Genomic DNA, 15,325 nt, shown 5'->3' with positions numbered 1-15,325 from the left:
ACACATTGGCACAATTTTAGAAGACAAACTTTGCATTGGCTTAGTTTGACTGATTCAGGTTAGTTCACCCATACTTGAAATTTAATTTGTAGGGGACACAAATAGACAGAAACATGAATAAATCTGCCGCACTTTTAGCAATCCACGTGCTATTCTGTCTCTCGAGAAAGGCTGTCAGTTTGACTGTGCCTGAGCCCAGACTGAACGGTAGGTGCTTCATTCCTTTACATTTTAGATCTTCCTAAATCTAGATTAGGTTGGCTTTATCTTTTTATATACTACCTTTTTATATACTACTTAACATTCTGCCTCTCCTCCTAGAGAAATCCTGCACTGCTGGGTGGAGCTGACTGAATAACAGGAGGCGCATCTACATGAGATGTTTACTGTGCAGCTGCCTAATTAGGTCTGTAGTAAAGTCTCAGCATCTATGCATGTGGCCCTATTAGGCTGCAGGAAACTAATTAACTCCACGGCAGGTTAGTACTTGTAAACACAAGTACTACGTATGGCAGCGTTCTTTAGTGTTCAGCAACACACATGTTGATGCTGACAGCTGGCTGGGGCATGAGGGTGCTTCAGTGCAGGGGTTGCCTGAAGGCTAGCCCCACCCTGGAGCACCCTTGTTCCTCAGCCAGCCCCTCTGCAGTAAGTTAAGCAGAGCTGGAGTGGCCCCAGACTTGCGGGCTGACCCTCTGGACCCCCTGCCAGCTGGGACTGCTCTGACTTGGATCAACATGCTGCCATCCCAGGGGTAAATGTGGTGCCCAGGAGCAATGAACTCTGGCTCATATTGTGCCGGAGTTTATTGTGTTGCATTAATTTCACGTGTAGACATGCCCAGTGACTTTTAAAATGAAACGCTTCTCTTTGCTGCAGCAAAGAGGTAATGTTTAGATCCAAGATTGGCCAGTAAATCTGGAAGATGGAGACAAAGTCCAGTAAAGCATTTTCTTCTGAAGTTATACAGCCCGTCAATTTGTTGGCACCTTTATCTCTCTGGGCTCTGAATGCTGAATTTGCTGTGACATTAGAAATTCTCTTTATTACCTATCTGTTGCCAGGCACTCTTCATATCAGGTATAGAAAAGCCTCTTGCAATGATTCAAGTAGCTCTAAGCCCAAGCAGATTTTTCTTCACTTGTCTTTAGTTTTCTACTGGAATTAAATTCTTTCCCCTGTAGTTGCCATGGCATGGATTGAACTGTGTTTTTTCCTAAAATTTAAAACTAACTGTACCAAAGTGAGAAGGTTATCATTACACTTTCCTCACTAAAACTAGATCTACTTCAGCATCTTTCATTTTTACTGGATACTGTGAGACTAATTTCAGTCTAGACTTACAGTACAAATTAAAAGGCTCCTAGATGCTTAAAGATAGTTAAAGGCCACACTGACATTACTTCCTGCTTAGCTAACACTTACTGGTTTTAGATCCTGAGAGACAGCAAAGAATTGAGTAGCTGAGAGCACAGGCACAAGTAGATGGGACAAAAACCATCATGGATAGGGGGAAGTAACTAGGGACCTTGAATCTTTCTACTGTTCATAACCACAGGAGAATCTTACAGCAGCCATCAGCTGAGAGTAAATTAGTAAAACAAGAAGAGTAAAACAGGAAGCTGATCTGCTTCTATAAAAGTGGAAGAGTAGAGAAGAGAGCAAGTGGCAGAATTTATAAAATCTTGGGTATTAACAATGCACAGTGTTTACTGTATGCTGCAGCATTCTAAGTACAGATTGGAATATTTATATTTATTTTTGCAATGCCGTAGATAAAAACAATTTAAACAATGCCAAGTACAGATGTTATTCTCATAAAAACGTCTCATTTCAAAACAAATGTTTTTCTATTCCCCACAAAAAGTTAAAATTACATGCAGATATATGAAGATTAATCACTTAAGATGCACAATTATATATCAGAAGACTTTTGTTAAAATAAAAACATATATTGAACTACATCATTATAACAATGCAATTACACAGAACTAGAAAACTGACTCAGTAGTAAAATATAAAAATCTACAATTATAAATATAAATTTGGTCCATGGAATCACTATAGAAGTATTTACAGTAAGTATCAGTTTACTAGTCTAAATGTTTACTGAAGTCTTAAAATGCTGAATATTATAGAGAACATAATTTTATTTACATTCTACTATATTAAAAGTTATATTTCTAGCAAATGCAAGGATTGCTATAAATACAGCAAGTAAATCAGATACTAAAAACATGACCTTTATTTGTAGTTGAGAACTCTCTAACATCTATAAATATGATAATTTTTAAGTTAAAAGTAAAGCCAGACAAATTGGAAACTAATACTGAAAAAACATACCACAAGTCAATTCTTAGAAACACTGTAAAATTCAATCAAGTTAGTCCGGACGTAACAAACGTGTTACAAGAAATCTTCCAAAAAAAGGCACACATTGTTAATGGTGTAAGTTCGGCAGTAAAGTCATATGCAACAAAAATAAAGGTTGCTTGAACAAGGGAAATGAACAGATTATATAATAATTGGGCAGCCCCCTCATCCCCCGTGAAATATAAAAAAGAAAACAACAATGCTATACTTCAGGTGGTGTGTGTGCACATGTGCGTGTGTACATCTGTATGTATGTGCATGCATGTGTGTGTTTTGAGTTAGTTAAACCAAAGATTCTAAGCTTTCAGCTGCATTTCCATCAGGTAAAGCTGTGCCATTACTGTCCATAGAAGCAGAAGGATTTTCTTCTTGCCTTGTGCTAACAAGACTGAGGATAGCTTTATACAGAAACTGGTACTGCTCCTACAGAAAAAAGAGGGTATGTTCAATGTATTGTTCTAAATAATAATGCTAGATCATCTTGCAATACTGTTACACCAAATTAATTTGAAGTGACATATCAGCTGCTATGGTATACCTGTCCCTGCAGTTTACAAAGTCACTCATTGGCTGATGTATTAATTCTGTGACAAATAGCCCCACCTGGCTAGAGTAGACCTCATTATCAATGGATGCTGTGCATGTGCTTCAAGTGAGAAAAAAAATCCCTGTACATTTGTTTTTTTAATGTATGGGGTGAAATCCTAGCCTCCATGTAACTAATGACAATGTTTCCAATTACTTAAATTGTACCAAAAGTTCACTCTGATAACGAGTGTTCTCTTTGTCACACCACCGACTCTGGAGTAAAGTCAGTAGTGTAACAATGGATGAGGTCAATGGGGCACAAGACCCAGGTGTTAAGAAGAGGGGGCACTAGAAGGGAGGTGGAGTAGGGGGATGACACTTCACCCTCCTACCCCTCATCCCTCTGTCACCCTGAACCTTCTCTGCTCTGGCATCTGCAAGGACAGAGAAACGGCAGCAGGACTTGGTGGAAGAGTGGCTGGAGGTTTTCTGCTGGGGGTGAGGGAAGATGCCCTTCCCTTTATTGCCACCAAAAGCCAGTGTTTTTTTTGGCTGCTTGATATACACATCAATGGCAAAAATGGGGGTAACATCTCCTCCTCTCCTCCAGTCACTGCTCCACTGCATGTTTCTTCTGCTGCCAGACCTGGAGCCAGGAAAGAGTTCGGTTGAACACTGAAAAAAATGAACACACTAAAGCTGCACTTGTATTGTCCCAACATCACACTATGCTAAAGTTACCACATACAGAGAGAAAAATATGCAGAGATTTTGCTCATTTACTTACTATATCTGTGAAAACTCCAGGCCTCATCAAATTAATCATCTTCGCTACCTGATAGACATCCACAGAGCTTTCATTTTCCAGTTGATGCATGAGTGTTGTTAGTGCACAGAAGGTCCCTGCTGTCCCCCCGCCGTGCCTTTGGAAAGTAAAAAAATAAAAAAAATATTTGGGTTTACTGAGGTAGCTTGTCACAGGAATATGCAGAAGCCCCCTAAATCCCTACAGTGTCTTTCTGTGCTGTGCCTTAGGCCCCTTCTACACAAGAAAATAAAGGAGCAATGAGATCTAATTTGAGATTCACAAAATTGCACTTCCTGCCATGCCACACCTGCAAGGCAGAAGGCACAATTGCAGGATTATGCATAAAATTCCATTGGTGCAGTGGGAACCCAATCCCAGGATCCTCCTGCACTGGCAAGTTCCTGCAAGGGGAGCCTATACACCCCGGTTGAGGGGCTCCAAGCCATGGTGGCGCCCCATGCATCCTTGAGGCTGGAGTACTGCCTGTGCAGTGATCTCCCTGCTCCAAGGGAAACCGGTGGGGCAGGGAAACTCACAGAACTGGAGGATCACAGCAGGGTCCCGGCAGGTACATATATTGTAAATATATCAATAAAGCATTGTGTTCAACTGATACCTGTATATATATTAGTGGCTTTTTATTTTAATTGCAGATTTTGGGGGTTTTAATCAGAGAATGTGTGTGTGTGTGTGTGCGCGCGCGCATGTGTGTGTGGTGGGGGTATAAGAGAGTTTGCAATTTTTAAACAGAAAACAAGATCTCTGTCATCATGCACTCCTGAGCCAGTCCTGACTCCCCAGGATCCAGAGGTTTCTTGAATTCCTGAGACCCTGGAATTGTTATGCGATCCTCAGGACTCAGGAAACCCTCGGACCTTGGGAATCACAGCTGGAGTGCTCCCTAGGGCTCAGGCATGAGGGAACCCCCTGGGCCCTGGGGATCACAGCTGCCATGATTCTTAGGGCCTGGGGGTTTTAAGCTGGGCATGGTGCAAACCTGCAGCTCGGAGCCCTGACATCTGATGCAGCTCCCAGCTACAGGGGAGACCCTGTTACACATGCAAATTAAAGCTCAATAGCAACTAGCTATAAAGTTAGTACACATTTTCAAGGTCTAACTTTATAACTGGTTGGAGCTTTTTATTGTGTGATAGCTACTTTGCATGTGTAGCTGATCTCCAGTTAACTAGTTAATTGATTTTTTGTATTTTAATTGTACAATACCTGTAATGTATAAAGCGGGCCTCAGAAGTGCAGCACAGAAGGAGGTAGTGACTATGATGTCTTTAAATTAGCTTTGCACCCTTCTAATTTTGGGCCACTCCAATGCTCCCACCATAACTTAAAGAGCCCTGCTGGCTCCTCTGAAAGCCTGATGGCTGTTTTCCACAATGCCTGAAGAGAGGGAACCATTCCACAGTTGGAACAAGGGCCTTTAGGTCCTCCTGACACTGCTATCACTTTTCTCCATAGTTAAGGAGACAAAGCAGGTGAGAAGTCATATCGAAATAGTATATTTACTTCTATCTATAATTAAAAAATGAAATAAAATAATTTAAGCTTGACTGCATGAGGTTATGAAAAACTAAGAACCAAAAAAGACTATTCTTGATGTCTAGTTCAGTGTTTCTCTTGCTGATGCAATTCAGGTGAAACAAAAACTTACACAATAGTTCTGCTGTTTGTGTTATCTATTTCATGTAGAAGCTCTGGGTTTGGTTTCAATGCCTCAGTCTCATGAAAGGCAAGCATGGATGTAACGGGGGAATGCCAACATATTCAGTATCCAAAGAAAATTGAAAGTTATAGATCTTACTCATCATGCACAATCATGGGCCCATCTCTGTTAGAAGTTTCTTCTTTGATGATACTTATAAGTTCAAATGTTTTGCTAATTGGACTGTCTGGATTTGGCCATCTGGGACACTGAAAATGCCTCACTTCAAGAACATAGTCATCCTGAAAATAAAAATTGGAACGCATCAAGAACTTCAAAGAATAGACTGTCTTTATACTAGTGTCTTGGGAGAACAGTGTACATTGCCTATAGTCAATTTCACAAAAACCCCATATCTTTTAAATTTTTCTTTTCTTTAAATTAACAAGGAACTGTTTCTTTCTGTGAGCTAGTAGACACTTCAAAATAAGATAGCAAAAAGATTATTTGTCTTTCAAGTGTTGTATATTGATTCCTAAATTATAGCCTAAGGGCTGCATCAGTTTACTGCGTCAGTTTGCAGTTCTCCAGTATCCCAGGGGACACTGCTCTCAGGTGGATTAGCTATCATCCAGCTGGGAACAGCAGGCTAGAGATGGGTATGGGGTGAGTGGCGAGAGAAGGAAAAGGGGTGAAGTGGGGTATGGAATCCAGGGGGAATGGGGCAGGATTGGATGGGGGGAAGAGGAGGAGTAGGGGGAAGATGCAGTGGGTGTGTGGGAAGCTGCCAGGCTGCTGCCTCCCAATTCTACCCCCCAAACTGGTTTTTCTACCCTCAAATCACTTCCCTGACACCCAAACTTCTCCACGGCCCCCACTGCACCTCCATCCCAAGATCACTGCTCTGCCTTCCCCAATCAGACTGAAAGCGTACGGTGCAGGGACCCCAGGAGGAGGCAAGGAGGGGAAACCCGCCCATGAGCAGAGGTCCCTGCACAGCGCACTGCCCCAGTGCACCCAGGTCCAGCCCTTGCCAGGTCCTGAAACTGAAAGGGAAACAGGAGGAGGGGAAGTGGGGTGCAAAGAACCGCCAGGCAGCTGCAGGGCCCATTGGGGCTGGATCCAGGTACAGGGATGGCATGGGCTGCAGGAAGCAGGCAAGGAGGGAGGGACCGCTCCCTGCAGCTGCCACCACTACTCTTGGTCTGACTGTGGGAGCCAGGGCAGTGATCTGGAGTGGGGCTGCAATCCAGGGATGAAGGGGCTGATTGCAGGGGGTGGGCGGAGGGCGTGATCCAAGCAGCATGCGGGGGGGGGGGGAGGGGGGGGGACCAGCGGCCTGCGGGGGGGGGGGGAAGAGGCGTGCGGGCTTTCTCCCCCCGCCCCCTACTGTGGCTAGACAGTCAGCAAACAGAGCAAGCATGGATCACACTTGCAGCCCCTAGGCACACCCCTGTTCTTCAGTCCTCTATCAGCAGTTCTGTGTGGTGTATATTGGAGAGGGTATTAACCCTGAAAATGTGATTGATCACTAGTACTAGTTAACCTTAACATGGACTAACACTCCTTAGAATTGGCACTTGCTAACCATAATGTGCTCTCTCACCCCTAGCGTATTCTTTTTAAATACTAAAACTTTTAATGCTTAACATAAACTAAGTTTAACAAATCAAACTCTAAGTGTACAACTTTAATTATATTACCTGTGTAGCTTCTAAAATAAAATCTTGGATTATGAGTTTTTCCTCATTAGACAGACACTTGTGTTCTTCAGCAATCATAGTCACTTTAAAGCTCTCACAGTTTATAGGCTCATCTTTGTTTGGCCAGTAAACAAATTCATCTTCAGCCTAAAAAAATAGCCACAAAGTTAGGTAATTAGCATACAGCGGTACTCCGCTGTGCTGCGTGCAGGGTGTGTGGTACTGAGTCCAGGCCATGAACCACATGCAGTGTGAGGGGCTGGGGTTGGCATGTGGTGTTGGTCCAGTAACCCATGGATTACACAGCTCCACAAAGTCTCCTTGAATAAGGACCTCAGGATTTGACCCACAATTAATTATAGTATTTGATTTCTTATATCTTTAATTAATTAATTTTTTTAGCATCCTTTTAAAATTGTCTTCATAGCCATGTTTCCCATGAGAATAGTACTATAAACAAGATGGATCAAACAACAGCAATTAGTCATAAATCTTACCATGTTCTGACTATCAGGAAGCATGACTATTAGCTGGGCATTATGGTCCCATATCATTCTCCAGAAATCCTTGATGGTATGTAACAAGGGATGCTGGGTGATAATGAATTCATTACTTTGATAATAACCCTGCAAAACAAAACAAAACAAGACAGACAAAAATCAGATTCAGAACTGATGTCCAATACTATATATGCAGAGGAAAATTTTTTCATACAAAGACTGATGTTTAAATAAAATAGGAGTTATTTTGGCTTTTCCTTCACGTGGATGTCAGTCAGAGAAGTCAATCCATGTCAAATGGAAATGGACAAAAGCACAAAAAAAAAAAAAAAAAGAATTCAAGCTTCCAAAAAGGAAAAAAACCAACAATTGTAAGCAATGGAGAATTAAAGGAAACTGCCACCTCTAAATGAAAATGCATAAAGCTCAGTCATGTGCAGATTGCTCTTCACCGTGCAGGCTCCAGAAGTGTTGGTGTCATGCAGGAAAAAAGAGTTCCTGGCAGTTCCATGAAGTTCTCTGACACTTCCCTAATTTATGAAAGGCATCCCCTATGAGTGCCAGTCATCGAGAGTGGCAGATCCTTCTGTCTCTCTCTCACGTAACTGGAGAAATGTCATACATAAACAGAACTGCAGGCTATGAACAATATTTCTCCTTCAAGGATTGACTTCTCCTAGCTAAAAAGACACTGCTCCTGTAAATCTTATATACACAGCCAATACTGCAATATTGTAGCCATGATGATCCAGGAAATGTGAGAAAACCACTGTTCATTTGGTAATATTTTGTAATGGTGTAATTTCATGTTTGGGAGAGATGTTAGACAGGCTTTCAAGCACAAAATGCCCTCCCCTTCGGTCTGGTACAGAAGCTGCTACAGCCTAAGCTAAGTGCCAGTGGATGCATCTACATGAGATGTTTACTGCAGAGCCACCTAATTAGCTCTGCAGTAGTCTCAACATCTGCATGTGTGGCCCTATTAGGCCACAGGGAAATAATTAACTCTGCTGCAGGTTAGTACTTGTAAATACAAGTACTATCCTGAGGCTGCATTCTTTAGTGAGCAGCAACCCACGTGCAGATGCTGATGGGACTGGCTGGGGCACGAGGGTGCTTCAGTGCAGGGCTGCCTGCTGGCTAGCTCTGCACTGGAGCACTCTTGTTCCCCAGCCAACCCCTCTACAGCATGTTGAGCCAGGTCAGAGTAGCCCCAGGCTGGCAGGCTGACCCCTCAGAGCTCCCTGTCAGCCAGGGCTGCTCTGACTTGGCTTAACATGCTGCAGTCTTGGGTGCATGTGCAAACACAGCGTCCCAGAGGAATAAACTGCCACGTGATATGTGCCTGAGTTTATTGCTCTGTGGTAAGACCACTCAAAAGAGAAGAAGACCATTATCACATATGGAGAACAGTGAGATTAGAAAAGGGAGAAGGTAGGTTGTAACCAGCCATAAAACTCTTCTCTGTGTTAAAGTCATGATGTTTGTTGTCCAATGAAGTTGTAATTTTTGTTGCAAGACCATATTCTAAAGTCATTGTGTGGTTTCCCTTGAGTACACAGACTTTGAGGTCAGAGATGGAGTGGTTGTTCAGTAGAGTGTTCTCACCCTGGTGAGTGGGTGTTTCTGTTGTGTTATCATTTTTTTGTGAGAGTTCATTCTGGAGCATTGTAGGTGTACAGTTTCACCCACACAGTGAAACACAGGACATTTCTTGTATTGGATTAGGTATGTCATGTTTTGTGATGAGCATGTGCAACAAAAATAATTATTCTTCCTGACACTTAGCTTAGGCTGTACCTACTTTTTTCGTAAACTTGAGGAAGGGCATTTGTGCCCGAAACCCTGATCTATTATCTCTCCCAAATATACAGTTGGTTCAATAATAGGTTTTACCAAACAAACCTAGCTTCTTGCATTACAACTAAGGCTTTCTCTTCTTCTTACTCCCCATTCACTATGCTCAGTGCCAGAGTAGAGCCCAAGAACAGAGGGACTACAAAGGGGAACAAAATGACAGAACAGGAGAAACAGAAAGAGGGAGATGGCACACTGCATGCCCTGTGTATCACTCAGAGAGCTATGACTCCCCTCCACCAACACACATACCTCATCTGTGTTACAATTAGGGCCTTGTTGCACAATAATTTTAGGTGGCTCCCAGCACTCTTAACTTCTGGATTGTCTATACATTAACACCTGAAACTGGTTTTAAGTACACTACTCCAGGGCAGGTTTCTCTCTGATCTGTGTTACCCAGCTCATGTTCCATTAATGGATGCCCACTCCCCACAGATGAGTTGCCCATATTGCAGTTCTCCAGCATGCCAGGATGCAGTGTCCCCTCTTCCACCTGCCTGTTCTGTGTGGACAAATTTTCTACTCCGTGAACTCTACTGCTCAGGGTGTGGTTCTGGCACCAAGCCAACTCCTCCTCTCACCCCCGGGGGTGCAAACATCTCACCCCCAAGGGTGCAACCCTAGGCAGACAGCCTGCAGAACACATGTCAGCTACCCAGATCACAGGGTACAGACAGGTCCAGAGTGGGTGGTGGGAGCAACAAGGTAGGGAGCTAAATCAGGTTCCCAGAAGCTGGGGCTTCCTTCATGGGGCAAGGGCAGTTGCTCCCCAAAAGTGCCTTCCCTCACTGCTCCCATATCCCAGCCACCCCAAAAGCATGAACAGCATCCCCACACCCCAAACCCAATTTATTAAAACGTGAAACTTTCTTTAATTTAATTTTTTTCTTTTTTTAAATTCTTTTTATTTTATCTTTCACTGGCTGACTTCCATCATTTCACCACCCTTCCCCTACCCCCATCTGACTTCCATCATTTCACCACCCTTCCCCTACCCCCATTTCCTTTCCACCTCCCATTTCATTACCCACCCTATCCCATTAACTCTCTGCCTCCCAGATTCATGCCCCCCTCTCCTCAATCCATGTCTCATACCCCCACCTAGAGCGGCGACAGAAGCCTGTCCTGGCTCACCAGCCCTGTGGTGGTAACTCACAGCTATAGGTCCTAGTCAGGCCCCTGCTCGCTAGCCTTCTAGTGGCAAGTCACAGCTGTGCAGGTGGGGAACAGTCAGAGACAGTTTTTAATAGGGATGTCCTGATAGAGATTTTTGGGGCCGATACTAATTGCCGATATTTAAAGGAGGCATATCAGCTGATACGGATCTGATATCCGATACAGCTGCCTTTAAGTGGTAAGTCTGTTGTGGTGGAAGGGGAGGGAAGGGGTGTGGGGTGGCAGATCAATGCCCCCTATAGTGAGGGAGGGAGGGGGCAGGGGCAGGTACTGTGCAGGTGCTGCAGCCACTTCAAATTTCGCCACAGCTCCTCTCCTAGCACCACCGTTGCCACCAGGCGCCCGGAGCAGTCCCGGCTGTTCCCAGCACATGGATGGAGGCAGGACATGGAGCCACCTGGTGGCTCAGGGCTGCCCCCGCCATGCCCCTTCCCTCCCCTCTCCCCTTCTGATTTACCAGCTGGAGGTAGCTCTTCACACTGCCAGCTCTGCTCCTTGCTGTGCTGCAACTGCACGTAACACGGGCATTTATCGGCCAAATTATTGGCCCCCAGCGGGCTGATATCTGATACAGCAAATTTTCTTTATATCGGTACCTATCCGATATCAGAGTGATGTATCGGTGCACCTCTAGTTTTTAGCCTTAAGGTGTGACTGCTCCAAACTCGAGCTGGCCCTAACACAGATCAATCTTTGAGCAGTTCAAAGTGCAATGTGTAACAAGGCCCTGATATACTCTACCCTTAAAAACTTGTTAGCTTTAACTAGTTTTAGGAACTCCCCTGTAACGTTTATTCACTGATGTTGCATTATCGTATTATTATTACTGATACACACGCACACACACACACACAGATATAAATATAAAAATTAGGACACTGCCACTAATGCAAATACCTGTGAACTCCAAAAAGAAGGTAAGTTTTCAGTAGCACCATGATTTGACTCACCATAATATATGAAGCATTGATGTAATCTGTACCTTCACCGGACAATGAAGAGATACCAACTCTAGATCGTTCCACTGTAAAAGAAAGTTGTGAACTAGTCTATATGGCTCATTTATTATAGCAATGCTAATAAAATAACGATCCAAGAATCAGGATAAAATGTCACAGAACTGTAGCTGCTGTTTTCCTCAGTGTAACTACTTACATTTCTTCACTAAAAGCATATTACAGAATTGATGTACACTCTTGCCCCACTCCAGTGCAGTTATCTGCAGATTTTGCTAAGGAAAGATGCCATTTGACATTTAATCCATTTAAAACCATTGTCATCAAAAGAAACCAATGCAAATAAGCCTACCAGGAATGATTGAAGAAGTTCTGTTCTTTTCTCTGTTACACTGTTTCAGTGCAGTAGAATAATCGCACTGCTGTATATTAGACTGGCTCAGTAGCTGAAACAATGAGATAAAAGAATCATGTTGTTATACAATGGAGAAAATAAAGGGGACACTCTGTTAGTTGGTTGCATTAAGAAGAGGTTGCATACTTCACTGCAGCTGTAGAACTCAGGACTAGATTTACAAAAAGATGCAATGCAGTATCTAACCTCTAGGCATTTTGCCTAGGGGATTCCATACCCCCATGTCAGGTGCTTAAGGGTTAGTTCACTAAAGGACTTCAACAAACCATTCTATTAGAAAAAATATTTTAATCTCCAGGCAATTAGATATTCTGGAATAAGAGGTTATCTCAGTCCCTCCTGTTGAAGGTATTTTACTTTACATATATATTTTATACATCTATTGATCTAGAAGTGAAGGAGGTATAGAGAATGTGTCAGTGGGAGAATAGCAACTCTAAAAGTCAGTGGTTTAAACCATTATTCAGTGTGTGGAGATATGGGTTCAGTGACCTGCCCTAATGAATATTTTAATTTATGTTGAGTATTTATTGTAGTACAGACTGAAGCCAGGTCTCACTTTTCCCAGATTAGTGGTCTCTTAAAGAGTTTCTCATTGGCAGTGACCATGATGTGACACTGCAGGCAGAGGCACCTGGGGAATAAGTGTGTGACATCAGAGATAACTTACTCAGGCATCATCTCTCCTTCCAGTAACCCAGCCTTCAATTCTAACCCTTTTATTTGCCTTAACTGTTTCTGCCATTTTGAAATGATGGTCATAGAGAGATTCCTGTTTATATCACTGAAAGCAGTTTTGCCTGGGCAAAAACAAATGGTCATGCCTGAACCAAGAATAAGATGAAGCCGCTGTGCAAGCCTCCAGTCTTACTCATACTCAGCCAATACAGTTCCCATTCTGAAATGGGCTCTGCTATTCTAGACATGAACTCTGTGAAGCCTTAGGGTGTATGAAATCCTTTTTGACTTGCAGCTTCATCTGCTGACTTATTTAAACATTTGGCATAGACAAATGAACTGGAGGAAGTGATTGATGACTGGCTGAGTTACAGTCCTCTCCCTGCAACACCAAATAAACACTATGGGGAAAAAAAGGCTTTTCCAGAGTTTCATTTTTCTGATTTCCACAAAATTAATGTTTTTTTCCCCATTTCCCCCATATATGGAAAATCCCTGCTGGTTTGGAACTGACCAGATGTGGTCTTATTGCTTTATGGACAGAAACATAGATACATTCCATGAAGTTCTGTTAGGCTGTACTTTCCTCAGCCAAAAATCAGGTGACAGCAATGTTGGAATTATAGCAAGATATTCACATTGTTAATATTAACACAGGAATTATTTTGGGATCCTGTATGTCATTTACATTTTCTCTCCAGCTATGCAGGGCAAGTGGCAACTCCCCCATGCTCCTTCTAGCCAAGAGGGAGATCATCTATGAATTACTTTTATGAGTTTAATTCATGTTCTGTAGTTAATTATAACTGCTGCAATTTATTCAGAGAGCTCCAATAGTTACAGGGAAAGAGAATATAAATCTACTATTCCAAAGAGGTGTTATTTACATTGACCATTCCTTTAGTGTATCAAAGTATTTAGAGGCAAAGGTCTTAAGCCGGGTTGAAATCAGAGTGAAAATTGTATTGTACCATACAAGCTAACAATCATTAAACTGGGATTTATTGCCTAGAATTCAAAATAATCTGTAAAGGCAAATTTCTTACTTAATGAGTCAGGTTCACCCGAGCTAGCAAACTGCACCTTCCCCAATGGCATGATTGAAAAAGTGCATTCCTTGTCTCCTCTTAAGTCACTCTTATCACCTTTGTGGACCCTTTAACTAGAACACTATAGTATGTCTGGCCCAACATCTACCTTTTATTTTCATAAAATATGCGTTTATGTTCATAATAAGGTTATCTCACATCCTGCATCTATTTGCTATACTGCTATGGAGCTAGTTTCAGTAGTTAGGAATAAAGAAAACGTTCAATCAGTATCACCTCTATTCTTGCACTTTTCAATTCCATTGTTTACTATAATGGTTAGAGGTATGAAAATTACATTGCCATAAAACTTTCAGTTTTGATAACCAAAAGAACTCACCTTGAACTGTTTCTCTAATCTTGTCTTTCCTGTTGGTCCAGGTATTAAGAGAGTATTAACATAGGCATGAATGTGACTCTCGAGGACTTCTGTTTCTTTACTGAGTATGGCTTCAACCAACGCATCATGGATAAAGATGTATTGTTCCTAGGAAATAGCAACAAATATTCTAGCTCTAATAGCTGTCAGTAATGCTCATGGACACCACCTCTCACCAATGTGTCACTGTTGGCTGAAGACAATATTTCTAAAGGATTGTGAATCTTACTTCTATAATTTAGGATGTTGAAAGTTTATACAATTACATATTTACTTGAATATAAGATGCCCCTGAATAAAAGACCCCCTGTCACATATATATGGAAGATTTATAAATGTTATAATTTTCCAGGTATAGAATCTAATTATTGGAGGTTTGTCTTGAATCTGTCCCCTTTGCATTGCAATAGCAGTACAGATAAATCTGGGGGGGGGTCAGGTAGCTGCTTTGCCCTCTGGCCCCTGCAACTTCTTCCCCCTGAAGCCCCTTCCCCCCTTCCTTACTTTCATACCCTACTCTTCCTGAGCACGTGGAAGGGGCAAATTTGAAAAAACTGATCTTGAAATAGTAATTCACATACAGACAAATTACTACAGATATACTACAGCTATACCTTTATCAATCTGCCTTGTGACCACTGTGGTTCACTTGACAGTCCAAAACACACCTTTACAGTTGCACCATTCTCATTCCAATTACAAATCTGCACTGTGCACGCCTGTTTGCCTGTCACTATTACCTTCAACTCTCACAATTACATAGGGGACCACCTCAGTGTCCTCTCCCCACCCAACTCCTCCACCTGCTTCTCAGTCTTTTAACTCATCATTGATTCATCATCAATTTATGCATAATATTAGTCCAAAGGCAAAAGGCTCATGATTTACCACATAGTTCATTGGGTTGGGCCCCACCAGAGTTAACAGCATTTCAAGCCATGGTGACCCCACAGCTCAGCACTGCTCAGTATGTGTGTGTACTCCAGATATCTCCCACAAAGGATCCGTGTGCTAATCAGACCCCCACTCACAACTGGAACCCCATGTTCTTGTCATGAGTCCTCCAAAAATTGATATGCATATGAGGTACAGGGCAACCTGGTCCAGCTCCACCTCATGGAGGATGGGACCACACTAATTAACCAAACTGAGGGAGGGGGCCACAGAGGGACACTGGGTGAACAGCATGAGGCCCTGTTTGATG

General features: G+C 42.6%; 1 protein-coding gene across 1 annotated transcript in view; it reads right to left on the bottom strand.

The window, feature by feature from the left end:
- Positions 1 to 1,657: 1,657 nt before the first annotated feature.
- Positions 1,658 to 15,325, bottom strand: part of PTPRZ1 (protein tyrosine phosphatase, receptor type Z1) — a 160,473-nt gene continuing 146,805 nt past the window's right edge. The window contains exons 24-31 of the mRNA XM_014525270.1: positions 14,083 to 14,229; positions 11,914 to 12,007; positions 11,556 to 11,629; positions 7,567 to 7,695; positions 7,070 to 7,216; positions 5,526 to 5,668; positions 3,689 to 3,824; positions 1,658 to 2,796 (exon numbers count right to left, since the gene is read on the bottom strand). Coding sequence (XP_014380756.1) covers positions 2,656 to 2,796; positions 3,689 to 3,824; positions 5,526 to 5,668; positions 7,070 to 7,216; positions 7,567 to 7,695; positions 11,556 to 11,629; positions 11,914 to 12,007; positions 14,083 to 14,229 — 1,011 coding nt within the window. The 3' untranslated portion in view covers positions 1,658 to 2,655. The remainder of the gene's footprint in view (positions 2,797 to 3,688; positions 3,825 to 5,525; positions 5,669 to 7,069; positions 7,217 to 7,566; positions 7,696 to 11,555; positions 11,630 to 11,913; positions 12,008 to 14,082; positions 14,230 to 15,325) is intronic.

This window comes from Alligator sinensis, unplaced genomic scaffold, assembly GCF_000455745.1.
Source record: "Alligator sinensis unplaced genomic scaffold, ASM45574v1 scaffold908_1, whole genome shotgun sequence".
Lineage (NCBI taxonomy): Eukaryota > Metazoa > Chordata > Crocodylia > Alligatoridae > Alligator > Alligator sinensis.
This window is presented reverse-complemented; position numbering and strand designations above follow the sequence as displayed.